General features: G+C 36.4%; 1 protein-coding gene across 2 annotated transcripts; it reads right to left on the bottom strand.

Annotated features, from left to right (window-relative positions):
- Positions 1-562: 562 nt before the first annotated feature.
- On the bottom strand, positions 563-19,890 carry gucy2ca (guanylate cyclase 2Ca). Of its 2 annotated transcripts, XM_066674138.1 has the most exons (28): positions 19,726-19,890; positions 18,261-18,464; positions 17,750-17,862; positions 17,351-17,418; positions 14,601-14,819; positions 14,021-14,139; positions 13,647-13,743; positions 12,792-12,906; positions 12,044-12,194; positions 11,325-11,407; positions 10,695-10,806; positions 10,017-10,098; positions 9,616-9,718; positions 8,906-8,968; positions 8,348-8,419; positions 7,685-7,789; positions 7,261-7,347; positions 6,490-6,622; positions 6,171-6,308; positions 5,660-5,748; positions 4,722-4,813; positions 3,819-3,977; positions 2,976-3,168; positions 2,528-2,702; positions 2,337-2,435; positions 2,064-2,158; positions 1,705-1,781; positions 563-1,370 (listed from the first exon to the last, which is right to left on the bottom strand). In XM_066674138.1, the coding sequence occupies exons 2-28, from the start codon at positions 18,460-18,462 to the stop codon at positions 1,196-1,198; spliced, it is 3,216 nt and encodes a 1,071-aa protein (XP_066530235.1). In that variant the 5' UTR covers positions 18,463-18,464; positions 19,726-19,890; the 3' UTR covers positions 563-1,195. The 2 variants fall into 2 exon arrangements, with proteins under 2 accessions (XP_066530235.1, XP_066530236.1); XM_066674139.1 differs by lacking the exons at positions 14,601-14,819; positions 17,351-17,418; positions 17,750-17,862; positions 18,261-18,464; positions 19,726-19,890 and adding an exon at positions 14,235-14,260.
- Positions 19,891-24,824: the final 4,934 nt, after the last annotated feature.

The raw sequence follows: 24,824 nt of genomic DNA, 5'->3' as shown, positions 1-24,824 counted from the left end.
CATAATCCTGACAGTCAGACTTTGGCTGAGACTAACCTATCTTAGGCACAAAGTAAGACAACTGAAGTTATGTCATATGGGTTCTACAGCCAGTCAGGCTTTCAAATCCCCTATTCAATATGTGTGATATATATACACCTGGATTTGGGTGTATAGCCATGGCATATAGCACAAATATTACTCTAGCATGTTTGAGTGCCACTCACAAGTACACTTTTGTGCTCTGCCAGGAGAACAACAAAAGATGACACACCCATTTCAGTTTCAATAGCCAAGAAAACGGTTCCGTCTTGTTCTGATCGTAATGGAAATTAATGATGGGAACAAGGCGAGAGAATGGTTTGGGAAGTCAACCTTCAGAAAATTGAAAACATTGTGTTAAACACTGGAAGACATAAATAGTCAAGACCTTAGGTTGACTATCCAAGCTTTAGAAGAACATGAAAACATTCCTAAAGCCATGCAGTCACTCACCCCACAAATCCAGGCAAGTCTTGCAAAGATAGCAAAGTTTTAGTAGTGTAATGAATTAAGGAAATCAATGGTGCATTTTGTGCCAAAATACAATTTATTTTTGTATAGGACAATTGGCAGTGTTGAAATTGTTAAAATCTTGGCTTAGGTTCCTACAGGCTACTAAAAATAAATAACATTGAATCTTTCGACAATTGAACTTTTCACCACTTCGGAATATTTATAAAATATATATTTAAAATAAGTAACAAAGACAAGGAATTTAAAGCTTTCCTTTTTCAACAATTTAGATTACAATACATTAATCATTTGTTTAGATCCCATGTCACTTTTCATTCTATTTTCCCAGATAAACCATAAAATATATATGGAAACAATGAACTAAAAGCAGAACTGACTCTCTGACATCGAATCAGAAAATATTAACATTGAACTAATTGTAAATGCAGCTGTGAATCTTACCCATTAAAGCATGTGCAACTACATCGACTGGGTTTGGCATTTTCCCTGGTTTAAACCCAGTTGAAGTTCCATTCCATTCGTTAAAAGGCATACAAAATAAAATTGCAACTGCTATGTATATTCAGCTAGAATATAGACATTTCCAAAGCTGAATCATATATGAGAGCATTGCTGTGAGCTGCAGCTGTCTCTATAGTTGCCTATTATTGTTGCAATAGGTCAGATAATGTATGTGAGCATGTATGTGAGTCGGTGTGTGCTAAAAGTAAGTGCTGGGGTCAGCCAAGTGCAGATACTCTGGAAGACCATCACTACTGTGCCTTTGGCTCCTGCGGAGACGTGTGGAGAGTGTCTTTCTCTTCTCATTTCCTCGTTTAACCAATGTGGACACTATCATATCAGCCAGGTCCTGCTGCAGCCGCTGGAAATTCTCACTGAAGAACAGGGCACATTAATACGATGAAAAGGCAGAAAATGCAGTGAAATGTATGCAACAGGCCTCATTAATTATTTATCATAATGTTCCATTACATTCCAAAGGTTGCCTATGTGTGTATTCTATTAATTGCTCCTTATGATTGTAATTATCATTATGCTTGAACATCAGCTCAACAAGGATAGGAGTATTGCATAAATAGATAAGTTAATGACGTTCATAGTACACGCAGTCTAGCATAGTAGATAACGTTTAATATAAATAGACATGTTTAAGAATGAGTGAATGATTCAATAAAAAAGTAAGTCAATAAAAAACTGTGCTTTTCTTACGCTGTTGGTGGAGTCGGCAGGTTGTATTTCCTTCCTGTTACGCCTTTTAGCCAGTATGTCACCTCTTTCCCTTTACCCTTAAAAAAGATACACACATAACCATTTAGACATAAAAATATACACTTCAAGTACTTTGTAATTCAATTGTAGCATTGCAGTATTTAAATAAGAATATTTTATGCTAAAATATTAATATAATAATTCATAGATAGACCCATTTTAACATTTGCCCACTGTTTTGACCATTTTGCAACAACAAAAAAGTAAACACTAAACATGGGCAATTGAGGACTGAGAGAAAACAGTTCTATTACATGTTATTCATTGCTTGTTTTGCATTTAAAGTGATATATTCTCACCTTCAGATAGGTCTCTCCTCTTCTTTCAAACTCAAACTGGCATTCAGTTCTCTCTAGGATGCTAATGGTGGACTGGCTCACATGGATCCTCAGAGCTATGTGGACAAAATGTGATGGAGAAACTGAGCAAACATCAAGATTATGCTGAGCAGTTAACCAGTTAACATGTTAACATTTCAAGTCTCATTGTGTTCCTCAGGGTTCGCTCCTCTGCCTGCTATTTTTTTCATAATTTACATGGTTATGCTTTGTGTGTGTGTTCAACTCTCTTACGCAGTCCTGTAGACTCCATTCGTGAGGCAGTGTTGACTGTGTCCCCAAACAGGCAGTACCGAGGCATTTTATTTCCCACCACACCTGCAGCGCAAGGTCCTATAGACACATTTTAATGAAACATGCAAATGCAGTTTTCACAACGCTGTTGCATAAACCTGCATTAAATGTGTGTGGCTGTGTCATAATACCTGAGTGTACACCCATGCGAATCCAGAGTGGTATTCCTGGTAGGTGTCTGAGCTGAAAGGTACCCATAAATTCCAGAATATCAAGAGCCATCAGAGAAATATCCACGGCATGCCTGTTCCCATTCCGCCTGGGCAAACCAGATGCAACCATATATGCATCACCTATAGTCTCCACCTTGAGAGAGAGAGAGAGAGAGAGAGAGAGAGAGAGAGAGAGAGAGAGAGAGAGAGAGAGAGAGAGAGAGAGAGAGAGAGAGAGAGAGAGAGAGACAGTAATGGCCGTGTCATTTCAATTCAGGCCCTAACTTATATTTTAAATTGGTGTTTTACAAATTTAACGAGTTTAGACATTATAAAAATAACATTCCTAATATCATTATCTTATTAAAATAGAATAATCTTTTGTTATTACTTGGTTACCTGGAGGATAAAGGGACTGTGTGTTTACCTTATAGACGTCATGATTGTCAAGGATGCTGTCAAAGTTTTTGTACATATCATTCAGCATGTCCACCACTTCCATGGGTGTGCTGTGATGGCATATTGTAGTGAAACCCACAATGTCACTGAAGTAGATGGTGACTTCATCAAACAATTCGGGCTCCACGCAACCAGTCTCTTTCAGTGAACGTACCACTGGACTGTGTAAAATGTTTTGAAAAGAAATTGTACATAACTACAACTAAAAATAAAGCAGTTTAAAATGTATCAATGCTCAAGCACTGGTATCGCATAATGTAATGTTACTAAAATAAAAGAGTTTATAAGTGCTTCTAAAAAACAACAACATTTTGCAATATAAACAAATAATGTCAGTCATTATTTTATAAAACTAAACTGATTAATACTGTCACCCTACTGTAAATATATTCTTACAAGAGACTATACCAGCCTATGTTATTTCCAGTCTAACCTAACAAAGCAACGAAAATAAATGAGTAACCCTCAAGGGTCTGTGAAAGCACCCGTGCATAAAATTTGATGTTTTAATATATTTCTTTGTTGACACGGCAAAGAAATTTAGTTCAAATTTCCCAGAATCTGTAGTGATTATACTTCCATTGCATCATGAGACTGTATGTGGTTCCTCACGCTATGAAAAACAGTTTAGATACACAAAATAAAGCTTGTCTGCTTCTCACTGTATCTAAATTGTGGATTTGTGTGTCTGGCTACATTTTATGTGAAACTGACCAATGGAGTAACAGTCTCTTTTTTTTTTTTCAAAAGATATATGAACAGTTGTAATAAACAACATGACATTACTATTTTCGTAAGTGTGTTAACTCACCCTGGCAGCAGCATAAAATTGAGCTGGTCTGCTCTGTCTCTTTCTGCCTTGTACAGAGCAGTTCTCTCTTCCACCAGATGCTCCAGGTTACGAGAGTACATCTGCAACCGGCGTATCAGGTTATCCATGTAGCTAGCATTTGCCTGGTTATTCAGGTTACTAAACAAACCAACAAAGAAGGCATTCAACATTCAGTAGCACTAAGCTGAAACATACAGTATTACAGACAAATACATTAAAAAAAGAAACTTTGATAAGACCTGTCAGCACTCAATTATTCATTCATTCATTATCTGTAAGCGCTTATCCAGTTCAGGGTCACAGTGGGTCCAGAGCCTACCTGGAATCATTGGGCGCAAGGTGGGAATACACCCTGGGGGGGGCGCCAGTCCTTCACAGGGCAACACACACACACTCACACATTCACTCACACACATTATGGACACTTTTGAGTCGCCAATCCACCTACCAATGTGTGTTTTTGGACTGTGGGAGGAAACTGGAGCACCCGGAGGAAACCCACGCAGACACAGGGAGAACACACCACACTCCTCACAGTCAGTCACCCGGAGGAAACCCACACAGACACAGGGAGAACACACCAAACTCCTCACAGACAGTCACCCGGAGAAAACCCACGCGGACACAGGGAGAACACACCACACTCCTCACAGACAGTCACCCGGAGCGGGAATCGAACCCATAACCTCCAGGCCCCTGGAGCTGTGTGACTGCGACACTACCTGCTGCACCACTAAATTATATTTATATAATTAATAATAAATATAAATGTATTATATATAATATATAATATATTATATTAATAAAAGCAGAGGTATCATTTCTTGCATTTCAGTGTGCAGGCATGTCCTCCTAACTGAAAAAAACAAAAAACAAACAAACCTGAAGATCTTCCCCAATGTGTTTTCAACCTTTTTAAAGTCTGGCCTTTTCTCTGGATCCTCGTCCCAACAGTTCTTGATCAGCACATAAAGCTTTGTATGAACAAACAAGCAATTAATTTCAAGTCCCATGAAACCAAATTAGGATTTTATGAACTACTAAATAGTCATTCAAATGTTATTTTAAAGTATAAAAATGGAACTTTCATTTTAAAGGAGGCATATTATGAAAAACAAATTTTCAATGCATTAACACATTAATTTCCAGCAACAAAAAGAGTGCTGTATTTTCTCATTCTTGTTATGTTTTGACCCAAGCATTTCAGAGACATTTTATTAAGCCCCTGGGTGTCACAGCTGGGCAGGACAGACAAGGGAGGTGGATGTACACCCAAGGAATTTTATTAACAATGACAGAATCAAAATAAACACGGGTAATACACAAAGAATGAAGAAAAGACTAAACTAAACCAAATTAAACAAGGACAGACAGGAAACAACCGTGAACTGGGGTAGATACATGTAAACAGGAAGACAGAAAAAACACATCTACGCACACAACACCAGACAAAGGAGCACTTAAACTACAGGGGTATATAAGGACAAGACAAACGAGGAACACCTGGGGACAATTTGACAGAGGCAGGACTAGGGCGGAGACAGGGACAACAACAAACAGAGCCATGTGCTATTTGAGCACATGGTGAGGAAAACAGACAGAACAGGGCCAGGGTGTGACACGGGGGAACTGTGTCAACTTGTGAAATTGGGAATAACATGATACAAATATCAAACACCTTCCATCTTTATGCATGTGTACCATATTGTATATACATTTTTGTGCAGGCACTAGGTGAGTAGACATAAATATAATAAAAAAATAAAAATAAAACGTAGCATTAAGAAAAGTTTGGCAGCTAGCTGTGTTAGATATCTTACCTCTACTTCTCTCTCTCCGGCAGTCTCAAAGTTAAGATCAGGTCTGAAGATGTTAGGGCCAGTTGGATACTGAACCCTGTACAACTTTTCTAGAGGAAAAAAATAGAATTTACAATTTGTACATACTGTTTCTTGTGAAACTTGTGCACGAGTGTTTTAGTCTGTAACACAAGGTGTCCTAAAAGTAAGGAAAGATAAATGTAAGTAAATAAAAAACAACGATGGCAATGTTTCCCACTCCCCCCTCCCTTAGAGCTTGTGTCTAAAATTGGATCACCATCTTTCATATGGGTGTTTCCTTACTTTAATCTTTCCCTACTTTTGAGACACTTTGCATACAGTTCTACTAAAAATGTAAAGCCAGACTGAATAAATATCCATCCTGATTTCTCATTATAAATATTAAATTAACTGTTATGAATGCTGCAAAGCAACCTGACAAACAAACATAAAAACTGTTTAATTACTTATCAATGAATGCATTGGTTTAAATCAGTATGTTGGGCTTTACCAGCTACATCAGAGCAGCTCTCAGAGTAAAAAGGACACTTTCTTAATATGATCTCCTGAGCGATGATGGCAAAACTGTAAATATCACCCTTCTGAGAGAAGCCCTCAACACGCAAGTGTTCTGGAGCTGTCCACAAATCTGAGATAGACAGAGAGACAGAGCGAGATAGAGTGATTGAGAGAGAGAGAGAGAGAGAGAGAGAGAGAGAGAGAGAGAGAGAAAATAACCTCTAAAGTCAAGTAAATTGTTTATTCTTTCCAGTGCATGTATGTTACCTGCACAGATAAATGGTTATTTTTAAAATGTAGAAAAGACGAACCTTTTCCTGGTGTGAGGATTGTGTTGCAGCCAAAGTCTGTGATTTTCACCACCATGCGGTTGTCCACCACACAGTTAGTGGACTTGAGCCTCCCATGTGTCTCTAGGTTACTGGAGTGCAGGTAAGACATACCCTGATATCACCATAAGGAGGAGACAAAAAAGCCCATATTCAATTTTTTTCTCTGGTTTAAACATGGTATAAGATACTGTACTATCAATGATGTCACACCAAGACCGCTACCAAAAATATTTGAAATAATCTGATTGAATTGGTGTAAATTAGAAAATAATATTTTGTTCTTTTTATAATGTTACTGTTATATTTTTGATATTTTGATTATGCCTCTTGGGCGGCACGGTGGCGCAGCAGGTAGTGTCGCAGTCACACAGCTCCAGGGACCTGGAGGTTGTGGGTTCGATTCCCGCTCCGGGTGACTGTCTGTGAGGAGTTGGTGTGTTCTCCCCGCGTGGGTTTCCTCCGGGTGCTCCGGTTTCCTCCCACAGTCAAAAAAAAACACACGTTGCAGGTGGATTGGCGACTCAAAAGTGTCCGTGGGTGTGAGTGTGTGAGTGAATGTGTGTGTGTCTGTGTTGCCCTGTGAAGGACTGGCGTCCCCTCCAGGGTGTATTCCCGCCTTGCGCCCGATGATTCCAGGTGGGCTCTGGACCCCCCGCGACCCTAAATTGGATAAGCGGTTACAGATAATGGATGGATGGATGGATTATGCCTCTTGTGAATGAAACCTCTTTTCTAGACTAGTATACCTACCTTTGCTATGTCATACATGACAGAGATTTTAAACTCCAGGTCCATAAAGCTCTCCTCTGGATATGAGACTTTATCATTGAGGACATACTGACATAAAAAGCAACACAGAAACACACTGTTAATATATTCCAGTAATTAAGGGCTCAATTCTAGTAAATGTGTACAGCAGCTGTTACGCTTGAATGTCAAACTCATTCTGTGCAATGTTACAGATTTCCTAGAAGTCTACTCTAAGAGGCCCCAAGCCATTTACGTTTAAGCATAAGATTTAAAATGGTAAAGAGACATTTAACCATTTTCATACACTGGTGTGAGGATTGTCTGTGGTTTGTTAAAACGTTTCAAGCAAATGAGTAGGAAAGAGTAAATGAGTACATCTTTCTGAGTGTATGTATATATGTATTCGTGCGTGTGTGTGTTTTACCCTAAGAGAACCTCTCTCGCAAAATTCAAACACTCCAAACACTCCATATTCATATTTCACTGTGCCATAAAACTTCGTCAGGTTATAGTAGTCAATTCGAAGAAGCTGGAAGAGAGAGAGAGACAGAAACACCTTTAAGACAAGAATTTCCCTCTTTACTTCATTAAAATATTTACATAATGGACAATTGTTACATTTTTCAGCTTTGTGCAACCACATAGATAGTGCTTCCTGTCTTGTGTTTGTGTAGTCAGGCTTCTTAATGGCATGTTTCTGATTTCTCTGTCTCCATCCAAAGCTAGTCCATCTGTCCCTTGTTTACTTTCAACTGTTCTAAGTATACTTGCCTTTTCCAATGAACTGATTGTTTTTATATGTATTTGTTCATATGGGCTATACTTTTTTATTTCTTATGGTAGTCTTTCTTTTATATATTCTTACGGTATTCCATTTATGTTTCGATATTTTGTTTGCCATATTTTTAAAACACTTTGAATTACCCTCATGTATAAAAGGGGCTATATACAAAATATTATAGTTTATATTATTTACACCGCTAATATAATTATAATTGTATTGTGTTCATCTTACGATAATACATTTATTTATTTATTTTATTTTTAAAGACAGAACGTAAGAAGGAGAGGGTTTTTTTTTACTTACTGAATTGAGTTCAATGCGCTGCTCTTCTGAGAAATTTCCATCTGTGTACCTCAGCTCTTTAAGGATCACTGGCTAAAGAGCGAGAAAGAGTGGTGATGCAAAATGAGGAAGAGAAAGAAAGAAATAGTCTATTAAGGGGTATTGAGAATTGAGCTAAGTGTTTCTACACATAAAAATGTATAAATATATTTGTTTAAACTCTTTTCCAAATATTTTATTTGCTTCAAATTTCACCACAAACTATTTAGATTATTTTGATACAAATAAGAATTTCCAAGCTGCAAGCTGTTTACACAGAAGAGACACAGATACAGTAAAAACAATAATCAAAACTTATTTAAGTTTATTTTATATTTATTTTGTATGAATGAGTAAATATAGCACCGTGTAGTACTATAGTACTCTCATACAGGATCTGAACTCAAAAACCGAGGCCACACATGAATGTCTATTCCGCATAGGTTATGTATACAAATATTCGTTTTCAAGATTCAGCTCACTCATTTTCCTTTTAAACAACCAAAAACGTTATACAGATATTAAAACAAAATGTTGAACCTTTTTGTCATAGCGAGCCCTCTGAAATTGATAGGTGCTGTCTCTTCTCTGATCTTCTTCTATCTGATAAACACAGGTAAAAATATAAATGACCAATTATTCACAGCTGAGAGTACTAGAGGAAATCTAGCTCTGTATGTGTTGCTTACAGTTATAATTGTACAATTATTCCAATTATAAATCATACAAATGTGATACGTGTGACTCAGCCACAACCAGAAAATATGAAGAAAATAATTTCATAATGAAATCTGCTTTAGGCTCAAAATTCTGTAAAGAAATCCAGGAAGAAAACCAGGAAGAGCAGGTACTGTGAGTTAATTTGCCTTTAAATATTTATTCTTATCTAAATTCCACACACATTTTGTTTCAGATGAAAATCAGTGCAGTCACTTTATTGTGGGTTATAATGAAAACTGCTCTGTTATATGAAAAAAAACTCATATTTACATTGATTCATATTCCACTGCTTGACAGTTTTGTGACTGATCATGATCATGTTCTGCCCTGCATGAGTTTTCTCCTCACTCAATCACACCCACTTCAACTTTGGAAGGTTTTGTTAATTAGCTCATTATTAGCAACAGGTGTGCTTTGAGAAGAAGAATCTCTAAAATGGGCAGGGCAGTGGCCCACCAGGACCAGGATTGGGAACAACCATTCTAAAGATTGTATCACGTGAACCAGTATAATTGTAAAAGTGAAGTTACTTTGAGAGAGATGATATTAGTCTCTCTGTAGTCTATTGACTTGATGAGGTCTGGGTCTATATGAGACCATTTCTTCTGATTGTAGCGCTGCTTCCTGTTCTGTCTGTATACACACACACACACACACACACACACACACAATCCCTGTTTATTTTTTATAAATTAAGAAAATGATTATAATGTATATTTTATTATGTAATATATTGATTAAAAATATTTCAAGTCTACAAGAGAGACTTGAAATAGAGATTTAATGACGTTATGCTACATACATGTATTTATGTAAATACACAATGTTACAGATGTGTTATATAACATTACTTAGCATTCCTCTATGTGAAAATATATTCCAATACATTAATAACTTAATATATTTATAACGCCCCATTATATGTTCTTACCTATAGAAGAGTAAAGCAAGTCCAGTTACAATTACAACACTGATGGCAAGCACAATCACAATAATATCATGTGTCTGAAGGCCTGCAATATACATCACAAAGACACACGAGAAAGAAATAAGGCACACATCAAAAATTCACCAGATGGAAACAACATTGTGTTACCCAAGTATATGGAATTCATTCATTCATTATCTGTAAGCGCTTATCCAGTTCAGGGTCGCGGTGGGTCCAGAGCCTACCTGGAATCATTGGGCCCAAGGCGGGAATACACCCTTTGGGGGGGCGCCAGGGCACAGGGCAACACACACAGTCACACATTCATTCACACACTCACACCTACGGACACTTTGGAGTCGCCAATCCACCTACCAACGTGTGTTTTTGGACCGTGGGAGGAAACCGGAGCACCCGGAGGAAACCCATGCGGACACAGGGAGAACACACCACACTCCTTACAGACAGTCACCCATAGGAAAGCCATGCGGACACAGGGAGAACACACCAAACTCCTCACAGTCACCCGGAGCGGGAATTGAACCCACAACCTCCAGGTACCTGGAGCTGTGTGACTGCGACACTACCTGCTGCACCACCGTGCCACCCTAGTATATGGAATATTTATATATATATTTTACAACAGTAAATGAAAATATTATTATAAAAAATGAATATTACCATATGCCGGTCTATCATCAGGCAGACGAGAGCCAAGCCAAGGCAGGTCAGGCTTACTGTGATTTAGAGTGGTTTTGTTGTTGGATGTGTCAAAGACAAACAAGGTCTTATACTAGAAAAAAAAAATTGAGACTTCTATTTCATTGGACTGATCTGGCATGTTATTGTTTCTTTTTAATTTACATAAGGTCAAGTTAACACATATGTTTCCACATATATTTTTCACCCTTAATATAGTGTCAACTGTTTAATTTCATAAGGATGACTCACACAGTTTGGGTCCTCTTGTCAAAAACTCAACAACTATTAACAGTATCTAATCTAAGTCTGCTTTTATTCAAAAAGCAGTGAGTTGTCCTGTGAGCCACAGTGACTGCCTGCCCCACTGTTTACTGCATACACAAGCATTTTCAATTCTACCAGTAAACTTAATTATTAGTTATTATGGGGGCTTTTAAGTGTCTTATTCATGGTTGAAAAAAGGATGCAGTTTACTTTATAAATGTGGGATATAATTAATCCATAGAGAAGTAACAGGTACCAGGTTTATTACTGTTTAAACCTAACTGAGAGAATACTGAATACTGTTTTAGCTTAACTCTGTAACATCATCTTGTTCCTGAGACTGACCTGAAGTTTGCTTGTTGTGTACATCAATGAGAAGTTCAAATCTCTGTCTCCATATTCATCCAAATTGTAACGACCTCCAATTCCTGTTTACAAACCCATATACACATGTATTAGACAAACATACACAATCATGCACATACAAATGCGCTGAGTAATGCCTAAGTAATAATTTACAGGAGCTAATAACACCTCATGTGAATGTATAAATACAAAGCTGTTACAATTCGCTGAAGTGATTTTGTAGGAATAGCATTCCAGTGTATTTGACCTGAATTACTGAAACAACCCAGTGTGATAAACAAATTCAAATGTAGCCCATAAAAAAACAATAGAGTTAGATTTGACACATATAAATCTGGCCTTGTATGTGAACTATAAATCTGGCCTAGTATATAAACCACAATCTTGGCAGGTAATTACAAATTTTTTATTGTATTGTCAAAGTTCAAGATTATTATTATAAACATTGTGACCCATTAGAGGTGGTGAACTCTACTGAATATAAATTTATCAGGACATACCTAATATTTTTTTCAAACAGCAGTGTTTATAAATTTTGAAAAACAGTAGTTGTTAACTTCTATTTCTCACAGATACTGCATAGATCCTGCTCTTTGCCTTTATGTCAGTACATTAAAACATGCCAATATTGGAACACGAAAAAAACAATGTGTATCCGTCAAGAGGAACAGAAAATGGAAAAAATGGGAGTACAGTACCCTGAAAGCTCACACTCCTGAAGGGATTGGCGCCTGTGTAGTTAAATACATTTCCTGAATCTTCTCTTTGATCATAACCTAACATTTTCCTCATTACAAGACTAAAGAGAAGCACGGCATCATGGTAACCAGCCACATAATCATTTAGACCCTGGGGGGTGGGGGTGGAGAGAGAGAAAAAGAGATGACAGATACAGAAACTTCAATTTTTTGAAAACAGATTTCTCTTAATACTTTTTCTAATTACAGCATCTTCAACTGTTTTCAGACTTGATTTCAATTTTTGTAAAAGAAAGGAAAATCCATGTTTCCAAAGTACAGTGTTAGAAGTTGGTCAGTGCTAGATTCCTCACTAGTTTGGAGGAAAATACTGGCAAACATCCAAAAGTTGATGTTTGCTGCAGTCATGTAGAGATTACTAAGGTTACTAAGGTTCAATACTGAGTTCCATCTGAGCTCCTGATAGACACTGATCATTTACAGGAGCTCCTGATCATTTACCAGTATTGGGAGAGACACACCTACTGTCTTATCAATACTACGTGCAGTAATTTATTCTCCAATATCCAGCTGGTTCCATCTATTGGATTATGTTCCTTGTTTATCCTTTTTAATAACTCTCTATGTGGTTATTTATAAACAAACATTTTTGAAAACAATCTTGGAGATATAGTACTGAACAAAAATGAAGAGTGAAATGGTCAAATGTACAATAAAGGTATGTGTGTGTGTGTGTGTGCGTTCTTACTGTGGAATTATAAGTTGAGTTGCCAGTCATTGTGTAGTTCCTCATGTCATGCATGGTTAACACAAGTACATCTCTCATGTAGTCAAATGATGATTCATTGACATGATAGCCATTACTAAACAGTAGAAAAAAAAACAATCACATAAAATTCACTCTGTGCCTGTGAGCCACACAAAACACTGAAATATACAGAGGTTGGACAATGAAACTGAAACCTGGTTTTAGACAACAATAATTTATTAGTATGGTGTAGGGCCTCCTTTTGCGCCCAATACAGCGTCAATTCGTCCTGGGAATGACATACACAAGTCCTGCACAGTGCTCAGAGGGATTTGAAGCCATTCTTCTTGCAGGATAGTGGCCAGGTCTCTACGTGATGCTGGTGGAGGAAAACGTTTCCTGACTCGCTCCTCCAAAACACCCCAAAGTGTCTCAATAATATTTAGATCTGGTGACTGTGCAGGTCATGGGAGATGTTCAACTTCACTTTCATGTTCATCAAACCAATCTTTCACCAGTCTTGCTGTGTGTATTGGTGCATTGTCGTCCTGATACACGGCACCGCCTTCAGGACATAATGTTTGAACCACTGGATTCACATGGTCTTACTGGTGCAGTGTGCAATTAATGAAGATTGGCCCACACAAAAATGACAGGTGTTTCAGTTTCATTGTCTAACCCCTGTATATAAGTAAGACAGGGAGAGGGGGAAAAAAAAAAAAAAGAGAGAGAGAGAGAGAGAGATGACAATAAAGGCAGGGAGTGAAATTTAAAAAATTCAAGAGAGACATGACCAGAAAAATATTTCTCATCATATTAAATGAATATGTTTTATTACAGAATGGAATAACTTACTTGAAAATGTCTATGAGGATGATGACTGTGTCTTTGTCAACATTAGTTCCATTCTTAATATAGAAAATGTCATCTGGGTTTCCACATGTGATGAAAACTAAATAGAAATTACATGAACCTATAAGCCTTTGAATGATCACCTTACAGAAAGAGACTCTATTCAGATTTATGTCTTATACTGAAGCAGATTCTCCACAGTTGAAAAAGGAATGAATGAAATACAAATTATAAAGATCACACAAATGTACATATTAGGAAATATAAACATAACTATGGCACTATGTGGGACACTTTCAAAGCCTGTACAAGATTACTGTCCATGAATAACAGGATGTTTCAAATCTCACCCACACTGTTTCACAATTAATACTCACTGTTGCTGTCCCTTTTGGGATTAGAGAGATAAGGAGCAACTTCCTCTTTGCTCCGGAACACCCTTCTTTTGACCTGATTGGAAAATTGAGCCGTTCCTGCTTCCAGTGCATTTATGTACCTGCAGTAGGACACAGAATCAGATATAAACCTTCCACTGTACTTAACAGGTATGGGGACTAAATAAAGAAAATTCTTTGAAGCCCCAGGGTATACCTCTCTGCCATAAGTGGATGTTAGAACTACAGTTTAAACTTAATTTGTCATGAAACACTGTCTCAGGATTCAACCTGAAAATGAAAAACCATTACATGTAACAAGTTTATGTGGTATAGCATTTAGAGGCCTTAAACTCTATAGATATCTGGTTCTTATCACCACAGCTGCAAACATTCTGATCTAAAAATGACTTAATAAAGTTCCTAGATTGGAACATTTCATATCAAACCACTCTGAAATACTCAGTGTACATCTTAATAATTAAGAAACGGTTTAACATTTGTGCAGTTTGCTGAAAACATTTGTTGTATGTGTTTGAAGGGGCATGATAGTGTGAACAAGAGGAAGAGAGAGATTCTGTACCAAAAGCACTCTTCTGAGCTGTCAGGTTTCTTGTAGATGTAAGCTGTGTTCCAGAAAGTTTTAATGCCGGTCTGTGTCACATTCCAAAAATTGATGAAGAAGTCGGCAATTTTGCGTGCTGGAGGCAGCAGGCGAGTAAGCTTCTCCTTATAGTCACACGACAGCCCGAAACTTCCCGCTGATATAACTGGGATGGTCAGGGTCAAGCCCACCTCCTGACTAAAAGACACAGACACACTCAAACGTATACCTGACATGTGCAAGAACCTTTAATACTATGCTAAAGCCGGAGTAGGTAATTGTTGTAAAAAAAATTGTATCTACTTGCTACTGTTATCAGGATGCATTTAATATTTAAAAACAGAAACTGTGTTTAAGATAAATCACCTACTCCAGCAACACAAGGCTACACAATATAACTTTTAGTAACTTTTAGGTTCATCATAATACTATTTTATACAAAACTGATGACATGGAAGGCTACAAAACACAAATAGAAATAAACCTGAATGATTTGTAAACATGTGCTTTGAGAATCTGCACCACAGATCCAGACCATTCAAAGATAAATGGGGTGATCTCCTTCCCTATTTAGCTGTTTGAATATTTGTCAAATTTGTATATTATTAGCTAAATCACATATACTTAAATGCATTACTTGAAAACATATAGGTCAAAAAATGTTATACACTTGAATACATTGATTGCTTTATTGCAGAAAGCCACTGTAGTTTGACATACATCACAGACATGATAAAGATGATCAAAGGGCAGCACATTTTTGATGCATTAACAACCCTGAAAAAAAGTTAGATTTAGCTCACAATATATTTTCAGTATTTTTGATAATCTTTCCCTGTTTCCCTATTATATAAACTCTTTTCCTATTAAATGTATTATTTAACTACATGTTAACATTTGCATGGGATACATTTTTGATGAAAGGTGTAGTAGGTTTTGTAGTATGCAAATTGCTCATTTAAAAAAATACCATTAAAACACAGAATTTTTTGTTTCTTGCTTTAAATAGGAATTTCCAAATCCATCCGGAACAAACACTCTCATACGCACGTCTGTAAGTGAATGACGCTTACTCGATCTTTACTCTCTGATTTATTGAGTGAGTGAATATGGGAGGGTGCATTTTATGTGTTTATACTTGAGAGGAGTCAGAGGTGTTTCTGTTCTAAATTAACAAAATTAAATTTTATGTCGACACATTTGTCCCTAAAACATACATAAAAAATAGAGGATAGTTTTGCTGTAATATTTTTTAATTAATAAGGTACTTATTATACTTATTTATACATGAAGTAAAAGTGAGCAATCTGAAATTTATTAGTTCACAATTGCAAACAAAAAAACTCTTCTTTTTCTTCACAATTTGCCAGCTCTCCAGTCAGTTTGCATGCTCAATACAGGTGTAATGTTTTAGGAAGCCCTAGTGACTTGAGTCTCTCTCTGTGCTCATGGCAAAGAGAACTCCAAATGTTGAAAATCATGGAAAGAGATGCTTTTCACAATTTGCTAGTTATCATCTCTACAATCAGAATGAAAACCCAAAGACATTTTCTAACCAAAATTTCAAAGAACTGGGCTCTGTCTTCAGGCATTACGGTTAACTTCATAGGTTATTAGTACAGTTACTTGCACAATCAGGTGTTAGAGGCATTATACAGAATGAGGAGTCATTACACTGGTTTAAAGATCTAACTTGCAATGCTTAACATCATGTCTGTGTATGGTGAAGTCTGTTAGTACTTAGTTTGAGGTCCTTAGAGGATCATGAGATCCTAAGTGGAAAAATCCATATTTAAGATTGAACATAGGACATATGCCTGACTGACTCAAGTGAATTCTGTATTTAATCTGACAAGTTATTAATGATTAATACAATCCTTGACCATGATGTCACTTAGCAACCAGAGCCTACTTTTAACAAAATATGCTGTAGGAAAAATAGTTGTTTTTGCAATTATTAATGACAAGGCATTTCATTGTCTATTGAATCTGCGTGTTTTATGATAGTTTGTTCATAAAAAAACTTATGTATAAAAACCCTTTATAAAAAATCCTTGGCAAAATCAAAGCTATAGAAATGTGACCTTTTTACCATCTGTCATTAAAATGTGTTTGAGGGATCCAATAACAAGGGACCTTCAAAACACATAGTGGTTAACATATGGCATTTTGAATGTGTCTACAGCTATCGTTTGTTACCATACATCTACATACCTTCCACTGAAAGGATTGCCGCTTACAAACACACTTCAGCTGCATTAGCTGTTAGACAGAGCCATCCCATGAAACCTTACTCATGTTCCAGAGCAGGCTGTTACAAACATTTCAGTTGCACTGTCTGCTATTTTAACTTATTCATTTGTGAAAGTGAGAAGACACCGAATTGGGTGCTTCCAGGATGCACCAGGATGCATTACCACTCACACTACAGGTGTAATGTGGTCTAGTGCATCCCACACCACATCCAACAGTGATTTGAGTGATCAGATTACAATACATCTCTGATACGCATTGAAAACCTTTCACACTTGAACTTATTGCTGGCCAATTATGGTGGAGTCACCCAGGACACATGTTAATACCAGGAGTAAACAGGGTCTGTTCCACCTCAGGGTCAATATTGTGTTTTGTTACTTAGAAAACATAGAATACAGAGTAAAGAACATAGAGAACAGTGTAAGAAAATTGTGAGAGAGTAAGTAAGAGAGAACAGCCAAAATAATACTCACTCAACAAGCTGAAATGTTGCATACGTGCAAGATGGCCCAAGCATGGCACAGCCAACTTCACTAGTGTTCTGAAATAAAATGCAATTATCTCTGAGACATGCAAACTTAATGTAAATTGAAGGACAAATTCATTTAAGCATTGTGCACTCCTGTTATGCTGAGTATTCCACACTAAAATTGTACAAACACAGAAATCAATTAACCCAGAGTTTCTACTGTTCTGCTTTCACACAAAACACAGTTAATTTCACAGTTACATTACTTGTGTTTTACATACTGTACCAAGAGGTTGCATACTGCACTTTTAACCATCTTCTTGTGTGACCACAATTATGTTCTTTCACTCCCAAACTCATGGATGTATGTACAAAAATAAATTTTAGCACTGGCAGGACTCACATGCAAGGATTTAAGGATCTCCACTCCCTCACAGGTGCTGCTCCCACAGCCTCTGCGTCTGTAATATGTTGTGTTAAACCCATTGAACTTTTCAGTGATTGTGAAGTTCAAACCTGTGGAGTAATATTTTATAAAATTAACGTACACTGTTTTATATGCAACACAGTGCAAATGGAAATTAATTGCATTTTGCTTTTAAAAACGCATTAATGCTTGTTTTCTAAAAATAGCTGCTATCTTGGCAGCACATTAGAAGAACAAGTATTGGCTCCAGACTTCTTAATAAACAGCATGCATTTAATAAATTCTACCACCAGTACTATAAATTTAATGAATCACTGACTGAACTAGGTGCTGGATGAAGGTATGTTGAATTTTACATTTGACATTGCTGTATATATATATATATATATATATATATATTCAAAAGTGTAAAAAAAACATAATTTAATTTAGCTTAATTAGCAGAGGAGTGTGTTGTATATTCTTTAAAAATTAAAACAATACCAACCTTTTTCCTGATTATAGCGATTTTCATCATTTACTGCCTTTTCAACAACACCTTGCACAATTTTAAGACTCCAAAGTGATTCCTCATCCTCCAGCAGGACAATGTTTAAAGAGACAGGCAGATTTTTGCACCTTTTTGCATCAAAACCAGCAGCAAGGGCCACCAGCGCAAAGCAGCAGACCAACCACAGCAACCTCAACATGGCTAGAGCATAAAAGAAGCAAGAAGGCAACACAAAGTACAGGTTAAACCATGAGGCAGAAGTCTTCGGTTGAATTCCAGCCAATAGCTTGTTATTGTGCAAAAAAAAACCTGGACTAGGTGAAATGTTTCCAATCACATGATCTACAAGAAAGTAATTCATCAAATAACACAGTTAGAACCATAGTCATATGCAAAAGTTTGTACATCTATGTAAAGAAAGTTAATACGCCCTCTACAGGTATCACAACTTAAAATTTCTGAAAATTTTAATTTATTAGCAGTGGGACTTTAAAAAAATAATAAAATGTCATACATATGGAATGACCAATACCTTTCACACAGACTATAGATTATGATTTATTTTTTGTAATATGTTCATTTCAGAAAATAAGCACTAAATGAACACTAAAACTGTACATTTTTGTATTTTGAATGTACTTGATCCATTGAAATAGCTTGTAAATGATTCCTGTTTCTTTACTTTTTGAAGGAATTTTATTAATGCAGTATGTTTTACTCAAATGGAACCAGCGTATACATTTAAATCATGTAAATTCATGGGTAATGACCATTTACTCTTAATGGAGGGCACTGACTCTCGCCAGCCACCCACCACCAATTCAAACCCTGCTCCTAAGGTCAAAGAAATAGATAATGATCCTTGTACTTTAACAGAGGCCAGTTCTTCATGTTCCCATATAGTACATCTTTTCTGGGGGAAAAAGGCAGCTGCTGTAAAAGAAAGCCACCGAGATTTTTTTTTAAGCAATCAAGGTCAAACGTACAATAACATTTGGAAAAATAATATGAGGAAGAAGTATAAAAAGTGGACAAATGAGACTTGGCCAATCCTAAAATAAAAATGCTAATGTTACAGGAATATTAGGGTCAAACTAACAGAGATTAAACTGAAATATGAAATATGTAAATGAGCTGAAATATGTTCCCCACAGAACTGCAGAGAAATTTCTAGAAAGAACCTTTAAGGAAAGGTGAGCATAAACCAACGTTTTTAAGCTGTATACTCCTCAGTTTGGGTGGTTTTGCCCTAAAAAAAAGCTCCAAACCGAGATGTGTTAGCAACAATAAACCAGGACAGGGCTGAACTAGCAGAAGAAAATGAAATAATCCAAAAATCAAAAGAAGGCACCTAAAATGGAGCGGAGTAAAACAGTACACTCATCCGGAAACATTTAGAAAACACAAATCCCGCAGACATTTAATGAAGCATTATGCAAATGTATAAAATGGGAGTCCTTACCTCTTCAAACTCCAACATAGTAGCATATATAAGACAGAATTATCTCTTTGGAAAACAAAAAATGTATATATGGTCTCTGGTTCTTTATAATAAAAACGAAAAAAATGTTTGAAAATGTATTTCCTTCGACGCTTCCCCTGAGGAGACACAAACGGACAGAATCAGACCAGCGCTCCTCGGTTAATCAACAACCTCACACTCAAACGTCACGAGGAGGGAAGCTAATTTACATAATACTTTAACGTTAGGTCCCAAGCTTTTGGGTTTCCCTTTTCTATTAATTTTTATTCTTTCTTTATTTTTTCAGCAATTTTGTCATATATGTTTTGATATATACTTTTAAATATTATTCACAAATAAGTTTTTCAGTGTGTTGCTGTTGCGTTAAAATAAACAATAAAATATTACAATACTTTTAAAAATCCAATGAGTAATATCAATTAATATTGATATTTGCAGTGGTACTGTTTTGCAAAATGGAAAATGATTAATCAATAGAGAGGTAGGCATTGTAAATATTTTGCTGTCATGAACTGTAAATTTAAAAAATCTAATTATTTGGATGTTGCTGTTATATTGCTGTTGATATACAGCTAAAACTAAAGAATAATGTGATTAAATTCAAATTATATTTTTAAAACAAATTATAAAATGTCTGTAAGGTATATCAGTGCAAAATAAGCTGTTGGTTACCAAACAGTTAGTAATCAAATATAAACACATTGCAATTTGTATTCTGGCCCACAGAAAGTGCCAGAAAAATATGAGAGTGTGAATCTCAGAGACACAGAGGGGGCAAAGGTCTGAGAGGGTTGTAAATGTAGGGATAGTGGTGTTACTGATGAGTAAGAGTGTTATAAAGTGAACAGACTGTGACTATAAAACTGTTTGCCAGATGCTCATAAACTCTTTTGATCCTCTTTTTCTCAAATACAAAGGAACACATTGGGCAGCTTCAGTAACTAACAAACCAAACCCATATTTATGGACAGAAACAAGTCTCGAGAAAAAATATTTCTCAGTTTGTATTAACTGATTCATATCACAGAACCTCCTCCTTACAATCCTGTTTTTTCAACTGCCATAAGGGACCAGGTAAGAAATCACTAGAAGGGAAAAAAACTATCAGACACTATAGAGAAAAGGGCCCACCCCAGCTTTGAAACAGACTCCCTCCAAGATTGACTCTGGCTCTAACTCATTCTCTTTTAGAAAGTGAGACGTGTTCTTCTCATCACTGGACACTGTTATCTTAATTAAAGCTGGTCTGAATGTGTTCCACCCATTTTATGGACTTTATGATGGTAATGGGGATCTGTAGAGAGACTTATAAAGTGTGTTATTGTTCTATGGAAACCGGATTTCCCATAACAGCAGAAGATTCAATAAAGCACTATATAAAGGAACTGTTTCGAATATTCAGTGTAAAACATGGATGCACACACACACACACACACACACACACAAGGTGTATAGTAGCATGCTAATATTCATTCAGACTGATCAATTCATTCATTCATTATCTGTAAGCGCTTATCCAGTTCAGGGTCGCGGTGGGTCCAGAGCCTACCTGGAATCATTGGGCGGAAGGTGAGAATACACCCTGGAGGGGGCGCCAGTCCTTCACAGGGCAACACACACACTCACACATTCACACCTATGATCACTTTTGAGTCGCCAATCCACCTACCAATGTGTGTTTTTTTGGACCATGGGAGGAAACCGGAGCACCCGGAGGAAACCCTCGCGGACACAGGGAGAACACACCACACTCCTCACAGACAGTCAGCCGGAGGAAACCCACGCGGACACAGGGACAACACACCAAACTCCTCACAGACAGTGACCCGGAGGAAACCCACGCGGACACAGGGTGAACACACCAAACTCCTCACAGACAGTCACCCGGAGAAAACCCACGTGGACACAGGGAGAACACACCAAACTCCTCACAGACAGTGACCCGGAGGAAACCCATGCAGACACAGGGAGAACACATCAAACTCCTAACAGACAGTCACCCGGAGCGGGAATCGAACCCAAAACCTGCAGGTCCCTGGAGCTGTGTGACTGTGCCACCCCCAAACCGATCAAGTTAAATATAATTTTGATGCTTCTAAAGCACATAGATAAAAGAATTCTACAATACCACAGTACATTAACCTTCCTATGTGTTCCCATTGTTCTTGTTTATATATATTGTGTATATATTCTTATTGATTGATTATCACATTCATAGGTGTTTCTGTCCATCCTTCCAAAAGAATATACACTGTTTCTTTAGGTCTACATTATCAAACAAGTAGTGGCAATTATATTACTGAATTAGTCTGTGGTTACTTGGATTGTGAGAAGCAAAAAAAAACACAAGACCATGAACAGCATCTCTGAAGACTTCTTTGAAACAAAGCTTTATTAAAAGCAAAGAGCTGACAGTTTTTTTTTTGTTTTTGTTTTTTTTTGTTTGTTTTTTTTTTTTGCATTGTGCTAAGCATTTTGGATTTTAATGAATGTCTTTTGCTTGATTGATAGCAGTTCAAATACACTCTGCATACGCTGAGTATCATCTCTCCTTAGAAAGACAGTGAAGGAGCAGACACAAGTGAGAAAACACACCCATTTATAAACCACATGCATGCACAGATGAGTGAATGATTAATACGCCTCATTTTTTTCTACGTTATCTTGTTCCTCATTCATTGTTACTCTTTATCTATTAGCCAGGCTGTTATTAACAGTAATATTGAACTTCTGCTTTAGTAGATCAAGTAGAGCTCAAAGTGCCACATGACCCTGGAATCCTTTTAAAGTAACAGTTCAGAGAAAATATGCTGGTAGCATATAAAATGGACAACAGTACAGAAACATCCTATATTTTTATTCAAGCTTTTACTGTAGTCATTTAATATTCTTTGGCCACTATTTGTATGACGTACTCTGGCTGTATGTAGAAAAGAATTCCCAGTTAAAGTCAGGAATTGTAGGTAAATATGTTACTTATTAACATAGATACAATTAGCTTAACTAGATATAAACGATATTAGCCCCATAGTTCCTGTGCATAAATGAAACTAACCATGCGTGAAGGTTGATTAAAGCAACTTTAAGAAATTATTCTGTATTCAGTAACTGATCTGAGATCATAACACAAAGTGGCTGCAAATGGTTTTACACTTTAAAAATCTAAATATATTCTGAAAATACAGTGATAAAGCAAGTGGCAGACAGACAAACTGTCAATATTTTTTTTCTTATTACAGAAACAATGAAAATATGATCAAGCTGAACAATATAAACAAAATCAGGAGTTTCTCACCTTTGTTTCCCATAAGAATTGTGTCATTTTGTTTATTTGAACAGTGACAGTGTGATATAATACAGTATGTGAACACATCGTGATTCACAGGTTGTAAATTCATAAAAATGGTACATTTAATATTTATGGAAGTTGTAAAAGGCATTTGTAGATTTGCATATAACAACAAATTAGGCCTTGTAGGTTTATCCTAAATGTTGTCCAGCTGCCAATACATCTTTGCTGTGTGAATACTCCTTCTTTAGCTTAATGTAGTTATGAAGTTAGAATTATGCTATCACTCCCTGGATTATATTAACTTTCCTCAAACTACATTCAATTAAATTTTCAGGATTACTGCCACAGATCGGATATGGTTCGGATCTCAATCCCACACATGAAAGTGGCCCAAAGTAAGATTAACTGTGATTTTTGTTGTTTTCACAGCTATACAAACGACACATCTTACATGTAAATTACTGCTGTGTAATCGCAATCTAAAATAATCACATCTTCTGCTCTGTGCTTTTGTTTGTATTTTGTGCTGTAATATTGATATCATACAATGTTTACTTGGCAGCTATTTGCCACAGAGCTCCATTTCCAAATAAATATAACAAAATTAATAGAAGCAGATAATTCTGTATATTTACTTGGGTTAAAGCCACTGACATTTTACTGGTTACTGAATGACATTTATATTTGTTAAATCAAAAGCTGCTTTGTTAATGGGTTAATCTTTTCCTCACACAGTATACATTTGAATAAATCTCATAAACATTAATTTATTGAAAGAGCAGTGCAAATAATAAATGCAAATTTAGAAAAAATAGTAAATAAAAAAATACAACTTGATCAGGTATAAGTTGTAAGGTTTTTTTTGGACTTTTTTTAAGATTAGAAAATTTACTACTAATTTAATTCCCAGGAAATGTGTGATATTTTGTAGTAATAAATAAATAAATAAATATATAATCTGAATGTCTTATGCAGAACGAGTTCTCGGGGACCAAGTTCATCTCAGATGGTTTTAATGACAATAGAAGTGTGCTGTAATCAGAGGAGTCCATGTTTCAGCTTGTTTTCTTGAAGCATGGACTTTGTGCAGGCATGGGGATGGCTGCTTTGGGTGTGTCATTGTCCATAATGCACTAGTGTGTGTGTGTGTGTGTGTACTGTCACAGATGAGTTAAATGTGCAAGGCACATTTCTTTGTACACTGTGACAAATAATTGCACATTAAGTTACATCAAATTCTAAATGTCTTTATATTTACAAACTACCATTCGGTTTTTAATTTATTTACTAAAAAAAAGTATTATTTGCAGTTAAGACATTTTAAAAAACAAAATTAACTTCTGAGTATAACATAGAAATATAGAATGTATATGCTTCAATATATCTATAACTTAAAATAAACACACCAGTCACAAAGAGGCCTCAGAAACACTGAGCATCGTGTTATTACGGTAGTTGACATGGTGTGGGATATATATTGCAGTCATCATTCAGTTTTTGAAGTATGCTTTTTTTAAAGCAGGAAAAATATCCAACTATAAATATCTGAGTGCCATATTGTGATAATGAAACACTCACAGCATCTCTAAAAGAGTAGGTCTTGTGTGGTGTAAGCAGAAGTTAGTATCTACCCAAAAGTGGTTGGGATGTAAGGCTTTGTGTATTTACCTCTGTTTTTTCTTTAGATAATTGAGCTGTACTTAAGCAAGAGGGCCACTGGAGGGCAACAAACACCTTCAAAGTGTGTTTAAAAGTTAATACAACCTTATACATTATTAGTATCTAA

Source organism: Hoplias malabaricus, chromosome 6 (assembly GCF_029633855.1).
Source record: "Hoplias malabaricus isolate fHopMal1 chromosome 6, fHopMal1.hap1, whole genome shotgun sequence".
Lineage (NCBI taxonomy): Eukaryota > Metazoa > Chordata > Actinopteri > Characiformes > Erythrinidae > Hoplias > Hoplias malabaricus.
This window is presented reverse-complemented; position numbering and strand designations above follow the sequence as displayed.